Source organism: Etheostoma spectabile, chromosome 8 (assembly GCF_008692095.1).
Source record: "Etheostoma spectabile isolate EspeVRDwgs_2016 chromosome 8, UIUC_Espe_1.0, whole genome shotgun sequence".
Classification (NCBI taxonomy): domain Eukaryota; kingdom Metazoa; phylum Chordata; class Actinopteri; order Perciformes; family Percidae; genus Etheostoma; species Etheostoma spectabile.
In genome coordinates this window covers 24,836,925-24,859,987 of record NC_045740.1, presented here as the reverse complement: position 1 = coordinate 24,859,987, position 23,063 = coordinate 24,836,925, and the positions used below count along the sequence as shown (strand labels likewise).

At 40.5% G+C, this 23,063-nt stretch overlaps 1 protein-coding gene and 1 long non-coding RNA gene across 2 annotated transcripts in view; both read left to right on the top strand.

The window, feature by feature from the left end:
- Positions 1-23,063, top strand: part of jph3b (junctophilin 3b) — a 71,599-nt gene that overhangs the window by 17,412 nt on the left and 31,124 nt on the right. Inside the window, exons 2-3 of the mRNA XM_032523226.1 lie at positions 5,781-6,267; positions 10,852-11,217. Of these exons, the coding sequence (XP_032379117.1) occupies positions 5,781-6,267; positions 10,852-11,217 (853 nt within the window). The remainder of the gene's footprint in view (positions 1-5,780; positions 6,268-10,851; positions 11,218-23,063) is intronic.
- LOC116693912 (uncharacterized) overlaps positions 20,784-23,063 on the top strand; it is a 13,941-nt gene continuing 11,661 nt past the window's right edge. The window contains exon 1 of the long non-coding RNA XR_004333030.1: positions 20,784-20,794. This is a non-coding gene — a long non-coding RNA (uncharacterized LOC116693912). The remainder of the gene's footprint in view (positions 20,795-23,063) is intronic.

The window sequence follows — 23,063 nt, the reverse complement described above, 5'->3', positions numbered from 1 at the left end:
AATAGGCTACTGTTTTTTTTCCGACTGTTCCAAGCCTGTACCTCCATCTGGCTGGTGCTAATGTTTTCTAGTGTTTCCATGCAGGCAGTGATCTTTTAGCACCATGGAGAGCGACATGCTCACATTGGAAAAGCAGCCTAGTGCCCCACTGAATATTTACTCAGGCATTTTTGATTGAGGGTGGCATATGCTTCCAAGGAATCATAAAAAAGCTAAACCCACACACTGCTTTACATATATTTATTCACTCACACACCTACAGCTAGAGCTAGTGCAGTCTGACTTTTTAGTATCAAGTATCAAAAAATACCTTGTCATTCAATACCCAGTGTCAGTGAGCCAATAAGCAGGCATCATGCTTCTACCAAGATCTAACAATGCTGCTGATTGGCTGTCTAACGTTACACGTTGTAGAGACGAGCAGGTTAAAACTCTACGTTACGCACAGAGACGGCTCATGCAGTAGGAGCTGAAAAATAAACAAAAAGATTTGTGGCGTAATGTGTAATGTTGTCATTTCTTTTCATTTTTTAAATAAAATTGCTATTAAAAAAAGTATTGTTAAGGAACTGGTATCAAAGTCACGGTATTGAGTTTTTTAATGATTCCCAGCCCTAGTGAAAACGTGTTTGACTCCTGCTCTACCCCTCACAGGACCCTTTTTTGCACTTAGTATACAAGAAATTAACATAATACAGTGTTATTGTTTTAGAAAATTAACAATTGCCCTGTCAGAAGTCAATCAAACTGCAGCTTAAAGTAAGCATTTTTGGAAATATGCTTATTTGATTTCTTACCAAGAGTTAGGTGAAAAGATTGATACCACTCACTTGTGCATGGTGAATATGAAGCTACAGCTAGCGGCAGGTTAGCTTACAAAGGTAACAAGATCCTCCTATCAGCACCTCTAAGGCTCAATGATTTGTATGCACTTAGTCAGGGGGTTTCTTTATTGTAAACATCAACAACAAACAACCAACTTTTCAGTAATCCTATGAGCAGAAATAGGACCTGTAGCAGACAGATTATCTTTCTTTCTGTCTGATTCTACCTATTTCTGCACTGTCAGCAGAAACCCTGTCGTGATGTCCTGTCTCTGGATTTTCAGGACTGTCTCTCTTCTGAGTTGCCCTTTGTCTCACTCTTCTGTTCAAGCATGTTGGCGGCCATTTGGTAAAATTGGTAATCTTGTCACGCTGTTGCACGTGTGTGTGTTTTTGTGTGTTTGTGTGTGTGACTGTGTGTGTGTTCTTTGATCTGTCTGTCATATGGTCGTACAGCTGTGTGCCGACATGATTACAAAGGCCTGGACAGATGTGCTGGCAAGCTGTCTATGACAGAGACTGTTTTTGTTTGTGTGTGTGTGTGTGTGTGTGTGTGTGTGTGTGTGTGTATGAGCCATAAAAGGCAGCATATTGTCCTAATGACAAGGGCAGGTTCAGAAACACCACCACTTCTCACCCAGGTTTTTAACAGCACTGTGGATGTGCTTGTCGTGCCTGTGTGAGTGTGTCTTAGATTTTTAAGCAAGAATCCGATTGGCTTCTAACAGTGGCTACATTCAGCGCTTCCCACTTCACTGACACTTGAGCCCACAAGGGAAATGTTTGTGTGTGTTTGCGATAGAGACGTGGTTGCAGTCCTTATATGGCCATGTAGTTTGGTTAGAGCAAGTGCGTTTGCTACAGAATGAATCAGAGTGCTGTTACATCAGGGGTACGGGCAGGCGGGATGGATCACTTGCAATCCTATTGGAACACACACTTCCGTTTTAATCTGTGCGTGTGTATGAGAGAGAGTGAGAGAGAGAGAAAGTGAGAGAGAGAGAGAGAGAGAGAGAGAGAGAGAGAGAGAGGAATGACAGAAACACTCAGATGGCCTACTTTTCAGAAACATAGGGATGTAAGGACCATTATGCAGCAGTGAGTGCGGGTAGTGCAGAGACACGGTGTGAATGAACGGGGAGGATGGACAGAAAAGAGGACATTACTCCCCATTTACAGTACTCAGTTTAGTACTTTGTCAAATAATTTTATATAAAATATAATTATACACACATCACAGTGAGGCAGTGGAGTACTCTGATGCTGCTGTTAAATTTTTGCAGTTTTATAAAGGTCTTTTGTCAATAAGAATAACCATGCATATGAAAGGTAAGGACATGTCATGCTGTACTTTTCGTCTAGGCATGGCCAGATTAATAGGGTAAACAGGAGCAACAATTTGCGGTTAAACCCATATTGACCTTACCGTGCACTGCAGCTAGATTGTCGTGATATCACGAGATCACGCAAGAATCACTTTTGTGTCCACAAAACCAGCGGTTTGGACCAATTTAGTGGTTCAGGTGTGTGTGACAGCTGTTATTGTTGGTTCAACAAAGCAATGGCGGACGTGACAGACAGATGGTTCCTCCAATCACCTGCCAACATTTTTTTTAAATTGCCTGTCTTTTCCAAAAAGTTTCAAATAAGGGCTTCTCAGATAGTTCTGTGTAATAGTTGCTATCGACCCCCACAAAACACACAAATATATCCAGGAATATCCACCAAGTAAGCACAATATAAAGTACAATACAAGAATAAAAGTGCTAAAACTAACACAATACCTTTAGTCCACATTTCAAATACAGTGGTGTGAAAAAGTGTTTGCCCCCTTCCTCATTTCCTGTTCTTTTGCATGTGTTTGGTCAACAAAGTGTTTCGGAACATCAACCAATTTAAACAATAGTCAAGGACACACAGTAACACAAAATGCAATTTGTAAATGAAGGTGTTTATTATTAAGGTGAAAAAAAATCCAAACCATCATGCCCTATGTGAAAAAGTGATTGCCCCCCAAACCTATAACTGGTTGGGCCACCCTTAGCAGCAACAACTGCAACCAAGCGTTTGCGATAACGTGCAATGAGGCTTTTACACATCCTGGAGGAATTTTGGCCCACTCATCTTTGCAGAATTGTCCTAATTCAGTTACATTAGAGGGTTTTCGACATGAACGGCCTTTTTAAGGTCATACTACAACATCTCAAAAGGATTCGGTCAGGACTTTGGCTGGCCACTCCAAAGTCTTCATTTTGTTTTTCTTCAGCCATTCGGTGGTGGACTTCTGGTGTGTTTAGGATCATTGTCCTGCTGCAGAACCCAAGTTCGTTTCAGCTTGAGTACACGAACAGATGGTCGGACATCTCCTTCAGGATCTCTTGGTAACACAGAATTCATAGTTCCTTTTATCACGGCAAGTCTTCCAGGTCCTGAAGCAGCAAAACAGCCCCAGACCATCCACACTACCACCACCAATATTTACTGTTGGTATAATGTTCTTTTTATAAACGCAGTGGTCCTTCTACGCCAATATACTTGGACACACACCTTCCAAAGAGTTCCACTTTTGTCTCATCGGTCCACAATTTGTCCCAAAAGTCTTGGGGACATCAAGATGTTTGTGGAGAAATTGAGACAAGCTTTGATGTTCTTTTTGCTCAGCAGTGGTTTTCTCCTTGGAACCTGCAATGCAGGCCATTTTTGCCCAGTCTTTTCCTGATGGTGGAGGCATGAACGCTGACCTTACTGGGCAAGTGAGGCCTGCAGTTCTTTGGACATTGTTGTGGGGTCTTTGTGACCTCTTGGATGAGTCGTCGCTGCGCTCTTGGGTAGTTTGGGCGGCCGCCCACTCCTGGAAGTTTCACCACTGTTCCATGTCTTCGCCATTTGTAGATAATGGCCCTCACTGTGGTTCGCTGGATTCCCAAAGCTTTGGAAATGGCTTTATACCCTTTCCAGACTGATAGATCTCAATTACTTTCTTTCTCAATTGTTCCTGAATTTCTTGGGTCTCGGCATGAGTGTAGCTTTTAAGGATCTTCTGGTGGACCTACTGTGTCAGCAGCTCCATTTAAGTGATGCCTTGATTGTGAACAGTGTGGCAATAATCAGGCCGGGTGTGGCTAGAGAAATTGAACTCAGGTGTGGACAACCACAGTTATAGTATGTTTAACAAGGGGGGCAATCACTTTTTCACACAGGGCCATGATGGTTTGATTTTTTTTCACCTTAAATAATAACACCTTCATTTACAAATTGCATTTTGTGTTTACTTGTGTTGTCCTTGACTATTGTTTAAATTGGTCGATGTTCCAAAACACTTAAGTGTGACAAACATGCAAAGGAACAGGAAATGAGGAAGGGGGCAAACACTTTTTCACACCACTGTAGGTCTCACGTCTACCAGAGATTTTATTAGACAAAATAATTGACCAATCACTGCTTAGTGGGCGGGATCAAACCTGGAAAGGTCATCGTCCTTCCTAGTTAGCCAGCTACCTACCAGCCACGATCTCATGTGCAAATGTGCGTTTCCCATACTTGTTGCCCTTGTTGGTTGGATTGGTTAGGTTTAAGCATGGGGAGAGAAATTGGTTAGGGGTAAAAACAGCAGGGTAAGCCAATCAGTGGCCAAGTAAGGAAGAGTAGGGCGGGACATTCCTTGGCCAGCCTAGGAAATGCAAATATGCGTCTCATGCACTGAATGAAACTACTAGAACTGTTGGGTCATTGTAAATTCTGGAATGTGGTCTAGACCTGCTCTATCTGTAATATTTCTTGAGATAACGCTTGTTATGAATTGATACTACAAATAAAATTGAATTGAATTGAATTGAATGGGGGACCCGGAAGGTCCCATAGCAAAGCTCAGGTAAGCAGCTGTTGTGCTGCTCTTTAATGGAAGTGAGGTGGTAAACCAGATGTGCATTTGCCAAACCACCCACTCCTCCTCCTTGAGGTCTTGTAAAACCAAAAAGCACTGTGTGAAAACACTTACGATAAAGCATAAGTCTCACCTTTGTGTCGCTTGTCCAAGTTTTCATCTTCTTCGCCTCATTGTGGTGTGCCAAGCCGTAATGGGATTATTATTATGGTTATATGCCATCCTGAGGCCAGATTTATGCTTTATCGGTTTTACAAGATTACGCACGCACACAAACGCCCGAATTGCTGATCCTTACGCCTGGCAGAGATAATAATCCCCACTCTAACTAAGAAATCAATACCATGCACACAATGTCAGGCTGAATAAATTAAGTGTAGTGAAATTGCAATTTAGGGCCACAACATGAGCCATAATGCTTAGCTAGTATTGAAATTACCAAAAGCCACATGATACAATGCAAACCTGGGGGTTTTGGTGCCTTTGGATGTCTGGGGACACTGCGGCAGTTGCCTATTTTTAGTTTGTTTGGTAATCAAGCTTTGTATCCGGCAACTGTCGAGATAAGACTTTTGTTTCCTTTCTGTGCAATGCAAGATGGTCGTTAGCTCTTGAGTTACACTTTGGGATAATTTTAGTAGTGATGGCCGGACAGCTAGCTGCTCACTATTAGTCTCGCTTTGCTAAACCTTCTTCCTCATGCAACAGAAAACTCAGATTGGACAGATAGTCTAGCTAGCTGTGTGGATTTACCGTGCAGAGATCTGATGAGCAGTTAATCCTCAGAAATCCACTGGAGTTTAAAATTCCAACACAAAGAAAGCGGAAGGTACCTGACATCCTGCCAAAAAGAGTGAAATCGGGCGCAATTTCCAGATATAGACTTTTCACATAGTGACCTGTATCTGCACTCTGTAAGCCTATTTCACATCTAAGATTTCGGTTGTTTTAGTCATCCTGTGTAGCCTATGCAGCACCAATTGTAAAATCCTGATAAATAATCAGTACACAGCTACTACAGAGAAAACATTTCTGTAGAATTGGTATTGGTAATTGTTGTCCTCTCTCATTAGGAACATTTCAAGGCCAGTGGGTTGGCGGGATGCGGCATGGCTACGGAGTTCGCCAGAGTGTCCCATACGGCATGGCGGCCGTTATCCGCTCCCCACTCCGTACTTCCATAAACTCTCTCCGCTCCGGTTCGGAGCACAGCAATGGTACAGCTCTGCTGGACCGGACCGGGGCGGTGGTTCCTGGTCCTCCTCCTGTTCCTGGCACTTTGACCACCAGCGTCTCCATGTGCAGCACGGGCAGCAGCGGCAGCAGCCCCGCTGTGTCTCGGGGAGGGTTTGTGCTGACGGCACACAGTGAGGCTGAGCTGCTGAAGGGGAAGAGAAAAGGCGGGCTGTTCCGGAGGTCCATCCTGTCTGGGCTCAAGCTGAGGAAGTCCGAGTCCAGGAGCTCTCTGGCCTCCCAGAGGTCCAAGCAGAGCTCGTTCAGGAGCGAGGCGGGGATGAGTACTGTGTCTTCTGCTGCATCTGATATCAACTCTACTATCAGGTAATAACAGGAGTAGATGATAGGGGGTGAGGTGTGCAAGCTTTACTGCAGGTCATGTAGAGGTATAATCAGGTTTTCCATCAGAAATGTTTTTTAGCCTGATGGCAAGTGACTTTTTTATTTATTTTAACGAGGGCCCGGCTTGGGCCAAACACGGACTAATGGCACCAATAAGGTAGCGCCCCATAGCTTCTGTGATAACAAAATTATAGAAAAAATCATTAAATTAAGAATTTAAAAAGCTATAAGACCGATTCCATGGGGCCCTATATAAAGATTTGAAAATAGGACTATGTCTAATATTCCAACCGTTTTAAAATCATCTTAAAATATATTAAAAATAATTCCCAGTGGCTTAGGCCTGGTGGGGAGCTGCTTCGGCCTAGTGGGCCACCAGGCTTACAGTACACTGGGGGAAACACTGATGGTCTACTAGTTAGTGGGTGGGTTATCTTCAAACTGAAGGCCTAGAATAAAATCCCACGGACAAAAGGAAAGTCTTGGTTTATATTGCAACCCAGTATATTGAATATTTAATATTTAACCATTTAATTTCATTACAGTGTAATATTTATTTATTATTAATACTTAACCATTTATTTTCATTACAGTGCAATATTTAATACTCAATTACTTAATCTCATTACTGTGCAATATTTAATACTCAGGACTTTTGATACACCAAACTATATTTTTGCATAACGTGTATGCAAACCCTTTATCTTTCTACTATTTTATATATGTATAGAGTTGCACTCAGGACTGTGCACCCCCCCCACCTAATGTTTTTCTGCACTACTTACATTTTATATTTTTACATTTTGTGTTGACACTGTAAAAGGGTTGCTTAAATCTTGTTGCACAGGTACTGCACTTGTGTATAATGACAATAAAGGCATTCTATTCTATTGTAAAATGCCCAAAAAAGTATCTTAACAAAAAGTTTACATCCTGTCATCCACAGTGATGGAAGAAGTATACAGAGCCTTTACGTTAAGAAAAGTGCTGTATCCTCAGTAAAATGCACTTAAAGTATTACAAGTAAAAGTATTCAATGCAAAAAACTCTTCACATTTTAGAAACTGGTCCCATTTTAGCAGTTCTCTCAGTCAACAAAGTGTTTAATCAGCAAAGGATTTCAGCTCTATTTGTAGGTCTTTATATTGTTGGGTAGTTTCATTTTTAATAAAACATTGCATTTTATAAAATATGTGTTTTGTGTGCAAAAATCTTAATTTGTAAAGTAACTAGTAACTAAAGATGTCAGATTAATGTAGTGGAGTAAAAACTACAATCATTCTTTCTGAGATGTAGTGAAGTAGAAGTAGAGGGTGGCATGAAAAGAAAAAAGACTCTCGTAAAGTACAAATAACTTAAATTTGTAATTAGGCACAGTACTTGTAAATGTACTTAGTTACATAATACCACTGGTTATTCAGTGATAAGCCAGCAATCTTCATCTCTCTGCTCCACTCTGCTTGTCTTTGAACAGTTTCTGATCAGTCGTAATAAACACAGCAGTTTAGAGTCACAGAGCGAACATGCTGCTTGGTAAAAAGGAAAGGCTGTTTTATTCATTGGGTGATGAATCAGTTGTGTACCATTGGAAACACTAAAACTCCAAGTCCACTGGATTGAGGTGGCTTATTTTAAAGGAACCAATTACTAGAGGACAAGAGTCAGCGGCTCTTAACCTTGTTTGTTGGCAATGTGACTTATCAGGTCTGATTCATTATCGGCAAGGCTGTCAAGGAGAGAAACCTCTAGGTTCTACAGCTTTAAACATGTATAAAAAAGCTCATGTATGTATGCAAGATCAAACACAACATTTATAATTCATTTGCATGTATGTATTGCAATAAATCAATTACTTATGTGTTAGAAATTCTTATCATTCTACCATATTATAGCCATATTTATTATGCTGAACCAGTAAAAACATACTATAGGGAAGCAGAGGGGCCAGAGGAGACAATATTAAAAAAACAAGACTGTGTGAATCCAGTTATTATTTTCTACAACTAAAATGATTAGGAATGGTTCAACATTCTGGTGAAGGACCTTACTTTCTTTCTTTCCAAGCAACAAATGACATGGATCTCATGTCTGTGTACAAAGAATGTAGACTTGAGTGAGGACAGTGTTAGCCTAGTTTAACATAAAGACAGTAATAGGAAGAAACAGTGAGCTTGGCTCTGTCCACAATCCTTATAAACGTAAGCTAAACTTAAAACTCAATTATATAATCAACTAAAATTTTCCACTAAGCTCATTGGTCAACCTGTTGCACACTCCTTTCAAGCAATCCACAAGAAGAGCATGACTTGCTGACGGCATCTCTTCTGACTCCACCATGAATGGTTGAACAAATTATGAATACCAACTTCTGCCTTCTAACAGGCGATTTAGAGCCCCACCGTTTGAATACAACAGGCTTAAGAACTCTCTTCACGTAACATGTTTCTTTTCCATGGCTGTTGATATGTCTTCATCTTTGTGCTATATGTGTATTTGTTGTCTAATGTTGCACTTTCTGACTCCAGCTTCATGCTGCGTTCACCATACCTCGAAAGTCGGACTGGGAATGGCATCACACCCAAGTTGACCACGTTCTAGTAGCAATTATGAAAAACATTATTTTGAGCAGGGTTGTGAATATGTAGCCAGGTTAGCCATTGTTAGCAATAACAGTTGATAACAACACACTATGCGGCATTTTGCACATACAAACACTGTAGCAAAGCTGGACAGTGCTGTGTGTATGAATGATTTAAAGTGCTCATATTATGCTTTTTGGCTTTTCCCCTTGCCTTTATTGTGTTAAATATCTATTTTGTAAAGTCCAACCCAAAGGGACCAACTGCTCCAAACAGCTCTGTTGTAGTCCAGCCTTTACTTCCGTGACAAATGTGCGTCTCTTTGTAACACACGTTATAATGCTCGCCTAGCTGCTAGCATGGCACTCCATCATGCTCTGCAACTGACTGGCTAGCAGTGCTAACTAGGGATGTAACGGTATGAAAACTTAACCTGACGGTTATAGTGACCAAAATTATCATGGTTTTGGGTATTTTTTAAAAGAGTGTGTTCAGAAAGCACTGATAGGCCTACACACGCTGAAATAGTTTCAAAAAGTGCAACTGTGTTTATTATATTACAAAAATATAGGCAATAGGCTTGTAAAACTATTGAAAACTGGCTACTGAAACACTGGCCCGCTGTAGGGTTACAGGAGAACTTGAACCAGAGGTATCTGACTTTGAGATCCAGGAAGATTTATTCAAACATAACACAACTCAAGCATAAAGTTAACTATGAAGTTGTGCTTGACGTTACATGTGAAGTTGGATGTTGTTCGGTAATATAAGCAAATCATAATGCACATTAATAAGCATCTGACTTACTACAGTATTTACCAAAACTAAATAGTATAGTCACCAGCATATAACAAGAAACAATACTAAGAATAAAATTCATTTCTCTGTAATAATTGACATAAATGTAAGACGTCGTAACACGGTTTAAAGTTATCCACATAGTAGCAGACCACTTATTGAAATATGAATAAATGTAGCTTTAGCGTTTACACAGATAACAAGGCAGTAAAACGAATGACAGTTTAGCAAGCTACAGAATAGTTTTAACTTATGTTCTGGGCTGCACACATCGCTTTAACCAGGAAAAGGAATGACAATGAAAAAAAGTCTGTTTATAGCAGCATTCTGTCCCCTTCTCCTGTCTGAGCGTGCACCTGCACGGCAACTTCAGGGGACTCGGATGAAGCTGGGAAGGATTAACCCTCATGCTGTCCTCGGGACCCGTTTTCAGTTGACAGCGCTGAAAATGTCAACATTAGGAATATCAAATAACTTTGGATAATGGTGTTTTATGGTTGACGGGAAGAAAATACGAGGGTTAAACACAGGGTTTCCACACCGTGGTAATAATGACATTTTAACAACGTTTTTATCGTGGTTTACCTTTACACCAGTAATTGTTACATCCCTTGTGCTGGCCTAGGTACTGTGCATGTGCAACTCCCAACAAAGATTGAACTGAAGTGAGATGTCTCACTCTGTAGCTAAAACAGAGAACTCAACACACAAGGTGAAAAGAGGAGCTGCAGCAATGTGTAGTACAACAAAAATATGTTGTTGTTTTTAATTTAAACCATGAAAACCTAGTCTGATATAACCTCTAAATACAATAATTGACCTAAAAATTAGCATAATACGAGGACTTTAATGAGACACAAATGAGACAGAAGTGCTAATCAACAGTACATTCATTTAGCTTTCACTACTGTTGATGCTCGGAGCAGCCATGTTAGATTGAAATGTTGGGGTTGGAGAGGTTCTCCTGACTTTCCAAGTCTTAAATTTGACTTCAGGAGGTGTTACCGTTAAAAAATTTCCAACTGCAAACTTTGACTTCGTTGCCACTGGCGTACAGTGCTCTTTCTGTCACACTACACTATCATAGCTTACCTGCCAGCTAATCATGTTTTGTTCTCAAAGTTATTTGATATTTAGGATTATTGATTGAACACACTTGTCAAACCAATGTGACCTTTCACCTTTCCAGTCTTGGAGATGCAGATGTAGAGTTGGCCGTCGCAGACGACGATGTGGACGCCACGGCAACAGAGACCTACAGCGGGGAGTGGAAGAATGACAAGCGGACAGGATTTGGTGTGAGTCGGCGGTCTGACGGGCTGCAGTACGAGGGGGAGTGGCTTAGCAATAAACGCCACGGCTACGGCTGCACCACGTTTCCCGATGGCACAAAAGAGGAAGGGAAGTACAAACAGAACATCTTGGTGAGCGGCAAAAGGAAGAACCTGATCCCCCTCCGGGCCAGTAAGATCAGAGAGAAGGTGGACCGAGCTGTGGAGGGAGCACAGAAAGCAGCCGACATCGCCCGGCAGAAGGCTGAGATCGCCTTGTCCAGGTAGTGGCTTAATGCTGTTTTGTAGATGAGTTGTATGTCTGTCTTTCTTGTATTTGACATTTACCTCCATTCCTTAGGTTAAAGTAATGGGCCAGAAGTCAAAGAAAAGCCAGTTCATCATGGCTGGTTCTGGTCTGCTATACCAGGGTGGGCTGGTAGAAAAAATAGCTGGGCAACTTGGGCGGTGGGTAGCACAGAGGTTAGAGAAGTACATTAGTGGCCCAACAGTTGCCACCCTCCAGGACCTAGTGACATGGCACTAACATTTGACCTAAGCCCAGCTGGCCTGGCAACCCAAAGGCATCGGATTTAGTTCAAGATATGTGGGGAGGCATATAATTTGTGGGGTCAGAGAATCCTCCCCCAGAAACATTTGAGCATTACACTTAATTTCCTTCATTCTGGTGAATTTTCATACACATGTTTCCAAAATTGCATAAATTCATGCTGGAAATCTCTTTATTTATGTAAAGGAAAACACAGAGGACAAGTGAAATTATAAAAACCTACAGGAATATCATGAAGTAAGGCTCTCAGGCATTCTGTATTTTTCAGATATTTATTATCCAACAGATTAATTTTTCTCATTTAATGTTATCTCTGCTGAGTCAACACACATGTAGGCCTAGGCATAATTTACTCCTCCTGGTCCAATAGTTCATGGCTAATGTATGATTTAAATTGCCAAAGGCCTTAAGGTCGCTGAAAACCTATTTTCTCATTAGCTTTTTACTATGAGGGATGGCAACAAATTCTCCCTCCCAGTGGGTAAAATACAGCTGCTAGGGCCTGTGCCTTTGGTGTTGTTGTTGATGCTGAAGGTCTCTTCTCTTCTCTTCTGTTCGGGACTCTTGGCGTCACTTTTGACGCTTTGGGTCAGGACGTAGCCCATTTAACTGACATGCGGCATAAGAAGGGGACAGTTAGGTTTCGGAAAAGATTGTGGGTGGGGTTATGAAATGTACATTTCAGTAACACGTGGAACAACAACGGGACACAAACCCTGGTCTCCTGGGTGAAAGTCCTGTGCTGTTTGACCCACCCACCACCCCAACCAACCTCCCTATGCAGCAATTTTGTATTACTCGCATCTGTTGTTGTTGTTGCTATTGTTTGGGGCATTTTAGGCCTTTATTTTCATAGGACAGGTGAAGACATTAAAAGGGAGAGAGAGGGGGAATGACATGCAGCAAATGGTTGCAGGTCAGAGTCAAACCCATGCCAGAGTAAACCTCTATATATTGGCGCTTGCTCTACCAGGTGAGCTACCCAGGCGCCCAATACAACATCATCTGAAAGCTTAGAGCTGCTGTTCTGCCTGGTGCATTCCAGACAGATGCTGAAGGGTGGTTTTTGCATCATATCCATCGCCAGAGCCACTGCCCAAGCGTCCTTATATGACGAGTTGGGAGTGAGAACGGGTTGGGGATGGGGTCCTATATCAGCACAAACATTTCTGCCAAAGTTAAACTGATTTTCTTTTTCACATGAGAGATTTCTCTTGTATTTTTTTCTGTTTGTCTCTTCTTACTGGTTTAAATCTGTTACCTGTTTTTAGCAGTGGAGACAGAGAGCCTGGCTCAGCTGTGATACACAGTACGTTACTTCCGCATTAAAAGGTTTAGCAAAAGACAGCGAAAGTCACAGGAACACTCATTATGTAACGATTCTCTTGCCAAAAATGGCTGCTGAGCCATTCCCTTTAATAAACATTATTCGTATAGACCTAGTTTTGTACTGATCTGAAAGTAACTTAGTATCTAAACTAGCAACATACTGAATATTCTACTGAACTGAAGATTGAATCAGTGCCAAATGTTGCCGTGGCATGAACTGTAATGCCTTCACTTACTGATATACATAAGAAGTGCACTTGAAGGGTGATGTGATTGCTTAGCTTTGAAAAAAGTGAATGAGCTGCATAGTCAGTGGCTTCAAATCCTTAACTGAACAAAACGTAATGATTCAAATCAGCAAATTGATTCAATCTCACTTTCTGTTTATGTCCGGTATCTGATTTTTTGTATTTTACCAGTGTCCATGTCCATACTTGTGGCTCCATGTGTCTGAGTCATTGTGGATGGCCCCATTCCGCATTATAATTGAGATCAATGACAGATTAAGAACAGGATTAAGGTTAAAGTGGAAGTAGGGTTAAGGAGGTTGTGGTACAAGCGAAACAGCTAGCAAAGCGAGACAGTCAGGGGCCGTTAAGGCTCTGATGAAGCTGCTCACCTGAATAGAAAAGGGGGCCTGCTCTCACTGTAACTCTGCTCATCGAACTAAAACATCAAGCACAGTTGGGGTTATGATGTTAAGAATCAGAATCAGAATCAGAATCAGAATCAGCTTTATTCGCCAGGTATGAGGACACATACGAGGAATTTGTCTTTGGAGCATTGTTACTCACACTGTGCTTACACATACATATCAACCAAAACAGAAATATACACACTAATATATACACAATATATACATACTCTAAACAGAAACAATATAGAGGCATGAGTGCTATGAAGAGATCAATACAATTATTTAAATGTGCGTAGTGCAAGGGTACTGGGATAAAATAGTATTATGTTATTATATTACAATATGAACAGTATGAACAGTATGAACATATGAACAGTTCTGAAAAATAGGAAATGAGAATGATGAATAAATAATAAAATATATAATTGAGATGTGAGGGGCGTGCCCTGGCCTTCTTCAAAGCAGCTAGAAACTTTGGGACAGGAATAAAAGGTAACAGTTTTTGTTTATCAGCTCAGGACTTAGAAATGTATCAGATTTCCTAGGACCTGTAGTCATGGATACACATCAGTACTCTTGTAATGTGGGATGTGAATCATCAGAAGTAGGCCCATGACCCATTTTGGTCCCAGACCTTGTTTCAAGGGACCCGGTTAGAGGGCCAAGGATACAGTAATTCTGTGGCAGTACTTGCTGTCCAAACTTCTTTTTTAAAACATGATTTGTAGATTGGTTGTGCGGTAACGGCAACGTTTGGATAAGAAAATGTTACAACTGTCAAGGTAAAACATCTGGATAATAACTAAAAGATGGCTATCCAGAGCCAGTTCTGAAAAGTCACAAGTAAAATGTCTATTATACATTTGCCAATGGCTGTAGGCCTTTTGGAATAAACAGTATTTCACTGATACCATAGCAACAGCCTTGAGTATTTAAAATCTGAGACAAGTGACTTGATGTGATGTATATTTTAATGAATAAGTAAGAAAAAGGTAGAAGGTTAGAAAAGCATGCTTGTGAATAGACGGTTGTTGGTTTTTGGCTGGACCAGAGGACCAGCCCTAGATCCTCTAAACTCTGTCCTTCTGTCACTCTGTCACTAAATCATGAAGTTCCACCATTGGTTCGAGGGACATGTTGGTGTTTCCCCATTGGCCATTGCCCTTTCAAAATGTATTTGTGCCACACAGGCTTTTACCTCCAATATCGCCCATGCACAGGCAGGGGAGGCTACATGCCAACAAACAGCAAACGCATGTGGAACAAGTAGGTCTATGTAATTTAAATAAACAATCACAAACAGCAGTGACACAAGGCTAATTCTAAATAAATATAGTGGATGGGCAGGTTTTGATATTTCATCATATAAAAATTGAGGGGAATTGAAACTCCAGGAGAACAGAAAATCAAAAGGGTTGGCAAGCAGAGGATGCATATTTGATCATTTATCAGATAGATCAATAAGTGTGTTTTCTTGCAAGATTTGCTTGCAGAAAAAATGGACGACACACCAAAACAAACAACACAATTACTTAATGTGGGCAACCAAAGTCAGCGGGCAGTGCTACAAGGCTTTAACCTAGTCTTGTTTTAGTCTTTCAGGATAAATTTGGGTGGAGAAAGTGAAAGAGTAGCCTATCAGTGCTTGGTATCATGAAGTTCAGTACACATAGTATTAACAATAAAAACGTAGAACTTGTGCGTTCCTAAAAATATGTATTTAAAGAAATAGTTTGACATTTGGGGAAATACATTACACTTTCTTGATGAGATTTCAAAGAGGAAAATGATACACCATTCATATCTGTACACTAAATATGAAGCTACAGCCTGCATGCTATAAGCTTAGCTTAGCTTAAAGACTGAAAGCAGTGGGAAACAGCTTGCTCGGCTCTGTCACCTCCGCAGCTCACTAGTTAATTAATTAATCTTCTCATCTCACTCTCTGCATGAAAGCAATGTGGATATCTCAAAATGGCTAACTATTTGTTCAAGGTGGTGGTCACTGGGAGGGTTTACCATACAGATTACAGCTTGAAGACAGTTTGTTGTGATGGACAATGAACAAAAAGAAAATTACTTGGAATCACTTGCATTTCTAAAACCAAATGTTTGATTAGGATTCATAATACAGAGACAAAAAGTCATTGCGTTGTAAAGTAGCCTAGGCTATGTATTCCAACCAGGTCTCATGGCAGTTTGGGAAATGACGATTGATTATTTACTCTTTTGATTCGTGTACAGGGACAAGATTTCCTCGTTTGTTTTCGTGGTGGTGAGCAGGAATTTTAAACTAATGTATTTCAATGGGAAGCATCCTTGGTGATAAGAGCACGACTACGGTAGTGAGTAGCATTGAAAAACCGAAAAACCGGAGGGTGGTTGATGGGTCAAACAACACAGGACTTTCACCCCAGAGACCGGGGATCGCGTCCTGCGTGTGGCAGTTCCTTTCCGCGTTTTTCTTCTCCTAACCACAGCAGTCCCGTTGTTGTAGCATGTGTGGCGGTCCATCCCATTGTTGTTGCCGGCGTGTGGCGTTTCATTTCCCCGTTGTTATGTCCCCCAGAGAACAAGGATCAGGTCCCGGCGGCCGTTGTTGTCCCCCAGAACAGGCTGCTGCAGCCCAGTCACATGACAGTTTGTGAAATGGTCACGTTCCCATTTCGTGGTGACTACCACGAAATGAACAAGAAAATTGTGTCTCTATTGACGAATCAATAGATCCAAATAATGTAACCATTTCACGAACTGCTGTGAAACCGGGTTGTGTATTCTCTGTTGCCTTGGAAATTACATCTGCAAGAACTTCTTTCTCCATTTGGGTCTTTTTGTGAGCTTTTTGTTTGCTGAAAGTGTGCTAACTCAGCATGTACATTTAAAACCTGAACTGTGTGGATATTTGCTACAAAATCAGATCTTGCGGTTTGCAACTTACAATATATGTGACTTGTATTTAAATGCTTAACAATGGAAAATAAGCAGATACTGTAACTTAAGTGTAATTGTATCCTCACATTTTTTTGCCTCATGTTGTACAAAAGATGTCCAGTGCAAAGAAAAGATATGAGCAACAATTGGGATAAAGGGCTGCAGAGTGAAGGCAGCGTTAGCAAGTTAGTGACAGTGAGTTTGTGAGTGAACCTGTTTGTCCGAAATGGGTTAGGTTTAATATCTGATGAACAGTTGACCTTAAAACGTATCAATAATGTTATGCAATGACATCATGGTCAATGACTGTAACGTATGCAGCATTTGTGTATCTAGACCCATCTATCTTTGTGTTTGCATCATGTATTCAAGAGTAGATCAACTGTTTCAAGACTTCTATGGACAAGCTTGTTAAGGGGATAGAAAGAACAAGAGTGTGACTAAGAAATGGTGTGAGATGGAAAAGACACAGATAAACAGAGTGTAAAAGGGGGAGTTAGAGAGAAAAAGCCAATAGGAAAGTGAGTCGGAAAAAGGAAGAGGGAGTGAGAGAAATTTCCGCATTATGCCAACAAAAGAAGGCAGCCTGAAAGGGAGCAAAAAGGCTGAACTAGAGGCACGCACACACACACACACGCATGTGCACGCACACTCACACATACACAGGCAAGAGGATTCATGAGTTAAATCACTAAAGATCCAATCCTATCAGTCCTGATGACAGTCTTCTGCTGAGGGCAGTATGACCACAGCTTGCTGCTGCTGCTCACCTAACACATCTCACACTGTTGATGAGTCACTCAGATAGAGAAAGAAAGAAACGTAGACCAAATAAAATTCACATCAGTCACTAGGTTGTCATGACGGTGATTAGATCTCTCCCTTCTTGAATGATTTTACATTTTTAAGTTGGAACAGACCTACAATGAAAAGATAATAACAGCACTGAGACCTCAAGCATAGCTGGAAATACCCTAATGAATGGACCAAAACTTTGTCACATACAGTATAAGCCTAATGCTAAAAGAAGCGGTATGAATGACGATGCAATGTGAGTGGCAAACACGCCGTTTTGTTAGGTTGTATCTAAAATACAGCGGCCCATCAATTTAAATATAGTGTAACAGCAGTGCTTTCTCAGTTTGAGCTTGTCAGCCAATTATAATTCCATTTGTCATTATTGTCATTGACACAATGTGCAGGCTCATAATGAAATGTAGGTCAGTGGCTTCCAACAAACAGTGCAGGCAATAGGCACATATACAGTAGATTCAAAAAACACAATATAATTAACGTTATCAACATTATTTACAGACTCAGAATTATTGATGTTTCTAGGGAGCAGGAAGAAAACAAGAATAAGGAACAGGAATGCAGATAGGACAATAAACGTGCAAATTACATTATATTATAAATGTGCTAATATTGTAAATGTGCTTGTGCAAATAGCCTAGTAAATGGAAATATAAACATATAAACATGTGCCAATGGTAATGTAGACATGGGAAAGATTCATTTAAGTGCAGTAACAGGGGGAGGAAGGGGCGTAGGGGAGGGAGTTGATATTTTGATGGGTAAGAGAACCTCGGATGTGAGCATGTGTGTGTGTGTGTGAAGTAGGGTTTAGATGGGGGTGGGGGGTAATCTTAAAGGGGAGGGTGGTTGTACGTGGGTAAGTTAAGTTCAGCGGGTAGGTATCAAAAGATATGGTAATACGCCTCACAGATTTCAACACTCTGGGCCCTGAGGCCATTTTTACAGTTTAATTTCCGTCTGGATTTATTTTATAAAAAAGCTTGTAAAACATCAACCCTGTTGTCTACAGTCAAGATATGAACATCATTTTTTTTTAGGACAAACTGGGTTATTAGAATAGTTGGGTTGCAGTGAGGTCACTTGCATGTTAAAAATGGTCGTAGGGCCTTAAAGATAAATAAATAAATAAATAAATAAATAAATGAATGAATGAATCGTCCAGATATGTATTGATACCACAGACATATAAGTAAAACCTAAGCCATTTTCCATTCTAAAACACTTCTCATATGTCTTGGGAGTCACACTGTGAAGAAATAATCATTATAACTTATACATTTGACAAAATACATGCATTTTTTCCAAAAAAGTCAAGACGTTTTGCTCTCATGACATTTACTTATGCCAATAATAATGTCATATTTATTAATATTACACCCACAGCAATGTTATACAAGCAAATATGTGTCTAAATATGGCATTATTTGGCCTTCCATAGAGTCTATAGGCATTTTTGTCCCCTCTGGCCTTCCATACAAGAGGGGTGCCTTTATCTCCCATATATGGGCATGTACTTCTTGAAAAATAGACAGGACAGACAGAGAGAGAGACGGAAGAGCGATCCAGCGGCAGAAATGAGCCAAAACGCGATGAATTATGGATATAAAGTGGATCAATCTTGGATATAACAGTATGGATTTAAAGCCCAAAGAGGCTGTAGAGGCTAGAAAGACAGGGAAAAGACGAAAACGTCAGGATATAAATGAAACCGAAAGTGAGTAAATCGCTTGTATGGTTCAAAAGTTATTAAACTATGAATCAGAGGTACTTTTTTACTTGTGGGCGAGTGTCTCGGGCTCAGAGGGTTAAAAGGGTTGTAAAGGTTGTCAAAATTCCCTTAACCTGGTTCACAAATTATTTTTTGAAAATGGTTTGTCTTGCAGTGACCTGCACAGCAACAGTTGCAAAGGAGAGATCACTTTAGACACAAGTCTATATTAAAGTATATTAAAAACAATTACAGTATAGCTGTACTTTTTCCTCACCATACCAATAGAGTAAGTAGGCATATATATATATTTCATATATAAAGTGAGTAAACTAAGACCTCCAACTGATCACCAATGCAAATCAATAAACAACCAAACAACAACCAAATACAAACAAAGGACAATCATTAATTTGTGGTTTAATAAATATGAGACCCTATTCGTATGTAATACTCCACTTTTGTGCTTTAGTTTTTAATGTGAGCTATAGTTGTGTTCATAAGAAGGAGTGCTACAGGAATTCATGACCTCAGACTAGAAGGCACAGATAACAACATTAAGCTTCTTCGTTATTATATCTGCAGATGTTGAATTTTCCCCTCAGGATGCATTAACTGTTATAAATAAACTGTATTCATCAGTCGCAAGTTTTTTTTGTGGACAAGGAAATCACTTTAAGATTCATCCCTGTGATTAGAACCAGAAATTAGTTCAACACGTTTGCAGGACAAGTTGTCGACAGGCATATTTTTTCTGTTTTCCACTGCCTCCTGTCTTTGTGCTAGGCTAGGCTAAACCCATTTTAAACATATGCATATGGAGAGGTCAAATTGACATATTCTTTGATAAGACAGAAAACAAGCACGTCTTCTTTAAAAGGTAGTACCTATACCATTTTACTTTAGCTATCAAAATGTATTGCTATCAAAATGTATTGTTTATTAGTTAGTTATTTGAAACAAATGGTGGAATTTAAGAAACACAGGAGTTGTGTTTCTTAAATGTAAACATATTTCCCATCCCTCTGGTAAGGTGATCTGTGTTGTATACAGTATCTATATATTTGCTTTCAAATTAACACACCCGCAATTTATAGACGTTAAAACTCTTTTAACTGTATTATTTATTAGTTTTACCTGGCTGTCAGTTGTCTTTGGCTGTCAAACTTTTGCTTCTTTGTGAGTCTGACGGTTTACATCTGTCTCTGTCTTGGTGTCTATTAGCCATTTTTGGTTTTCCATTACGAAAGAAAGTCCCTGGGACCTGCTACCAGGTACTTTTTTTAGTACTACCTCAGTCGAGGTTCCAAGCGAGCCGAGGCGATACCAAAAGGTGACGTGAAAACCGGCAGACTGCTGGTTGGTCGGATCACCGCGTTGTTGCAAACAAGAGTGCGGAGTGTGTGTCCAGAACAAACGGGACATTTAAAAAAAATCTAGCCAGACACCGACAGATTATCTACTCTCTGCACTATTCTCACTTATCAACTGTTCAATATTAAGGGCTATTAGGGGCTTTTTGTCGTTTCCAATATTGCACACTGTTACTTTAAAAAAAAAAACAAGACAATATATCAAAGAAAAGTTTTTATTTAGCTTTTCAAGTAGCGCATCAAACCATCCCGTACATTACGGTCTTCTTCCTCTGCACCCTGTGACAGTGTCCCCCCTGGCTCTGCTGGTCCAGATGCATCCCAGTCGTTGTCATAAGCCTCTCCATGACTCTCATGAAGATTATACGAAGCACAGCAGGTCAGAACCAGAGATCTCACCAGTCGGACATCGCCCACCAGACGGTCTGCGGCGGCGATTTTGCAAAGCGTGAATGCTCTGAAACACAAACAGTAAACAGCATAAGTATTTTGGTGTGTAATCGTGGTTGCTAAAGTTCATGTACTTTATATAGCGTATAGTAAATACTGACTGTGACCCTTAACACATGCAAATGTTAGCTAACGTTACCAGGAAACTTAACTTACCCTTTTGTGTCGGCGAACAACCGTCATGTCGACGTCTGAACTCCGTCGGAATTCCCAAACTCCTGTTTTTTTCAGATTTTTGTTGCTTCCTTCAGCTTCTTTTGAAACAAAACATTTCTTCTGGCTGTGGCAAGTAGCCGACGTGCTGTTGTGAGTCGCGTTGAAAATTACATCATCACTCGTAGCTATGGTGACCAGCCACGCTGAGGCGTTACTCAATCTGCAATGGAAAACGGACGCAGAATGCGTCGAGTCGAGTAGAGGCAAGTAGAGGCAATTCGAGTCGAGCTGTTACCAGCAGTGGACAAACGCCATATTATCCAGTGGCTGTGTCTCTCTTTGTTTCAACAATTATTGGCTGCCTGTCTGGGAGAAGTTTATCTATCTTTGTTTTACTCTGTCCCCTGATATCTCCCTGAAGTTTTCCCCCTGAAAACCATTTAATGCCTACCATACCGTAGACAAATTTGTACAGAGTTTGAAAAGACAGAAGTCTGACACCATCTCACATATAATGTTAAAGACTATCATAATATATATATAAAGACTGGAGATCTTGCCGGGTCGCAAATTGCAAGACTACTAGATTTGTTAAAAGGTTTAACTAAGCTAGCTAGCTACTGCTAGCGTTAGCTTCAAACTTAAGGGAAAGTGGTTAATATGGTTCTACATTCAGATGAATGGGGGCAGTGCCCGGAAGTCTGCGTTTATCTGCCTGTAAAACTCCCTTTGGATGACATGCTTCTGAAGGGTTGAAGACCAGCAACTTTAACCTTTTAAGCATTTAGCTTAGCATGGCGCGATGGCAACAATAAACAACTCAGGTTCTACCCGTTTGCTGCTTTCTGTTTGGTGCTGGATGGAGCGCACCCATTGGTTGTTGACAATGCTCACTACCAAGACTTAAAACTTACAAAAATATCAAACACATTAGATTTTTTGGAACATCAAGACTGGAAAAAGACTGACAACTCTAGTAAGATTTTCATGATTAAATTCCGATGTTGCAAAATAGTCTGTGTAAGGTTGGCATAAGTTTAACAGTAAGTTTCACAGTTTTGTGGGTTTGAACAATGACTGTTTTCCATGAGTTGTAATTTGGACGCACAAGTAATTGATAGACATAAAAAAGAATTAAAAAAAGTTGTAAAGATACACGGTCAGAACATGCAACAATCATCAGCTAATATATGCTGAGGAGGATTGTGCTTGGATATTTAGAGAGCAAGAGCTTGGGGAGGGACAGAGTGTCCTTGTTTAAAGTAGGGTGCCACTTTCTGCATGCTTAAAGCAGATAAACCCCCATCTCAATACAAAAAGTACTTGAATTTACCTATTTCATGAGACACGATTCCAGCTAAATGCTAACACATCTTATAGTGCGTTCTATTTACCTCGGAACTCGGAGCTGGGAATTACGTCACCCCCGAGTTGAATGGGTTCCATTTACAAGTCGGGAAGGCTCTAGCCAGGTTAGCCATTGTTATCAATACCAGTTATTAACAATGCATACACTATTTATTGTGCATACAAGCAGCGTAACAACATGTCCGCAGAGACAAGTCGAACAGGACTATGTATATGACTGATTTAGTGAGACACAAATAAGACAGAAGTGCTAATAACTGTATGTTACTACAGCTTTTATAACTGTTGATGCACGGGCCATCCATGTTGGATTTTGAGCTAGGGGTATTGCAAGGTTGTCCGAGTTCAGAAATCCAACCTTGGACCTTGGAAAACCCGACTTTCAAGTACAAATGGAACGCACTATATATTCAGCATGTTACCATGCGAACCTCTTCTAATTATCACTTAGCAGAAACTACTGCAGGGTGATGGGGATGCCATTAGTGCTGCAGGTTTTTGATCATAAAATAAAGTCACTCAATCAATTAATTTGTCACATAAAGAAATCCTTTAAAATACAATTCCAGGGAAATATTATCCTGTCAGGGGGAGCAGTCTTAGGCAGTATCCTCATTCAGGATCCTAGTGGCCTAAGGGTAGAAGCTTCCCCTGAGCTGTTCAGTGCTGGCCCGGTGTGTCTGATACTTTCTATTAGGGCTGTGCAATTAATTGAATTTCAATTTCAATTCCCATTTTGGCTCCCAACGATCACCAAAATAGTATAATTGAGAAAAAAAATGATTATTTTG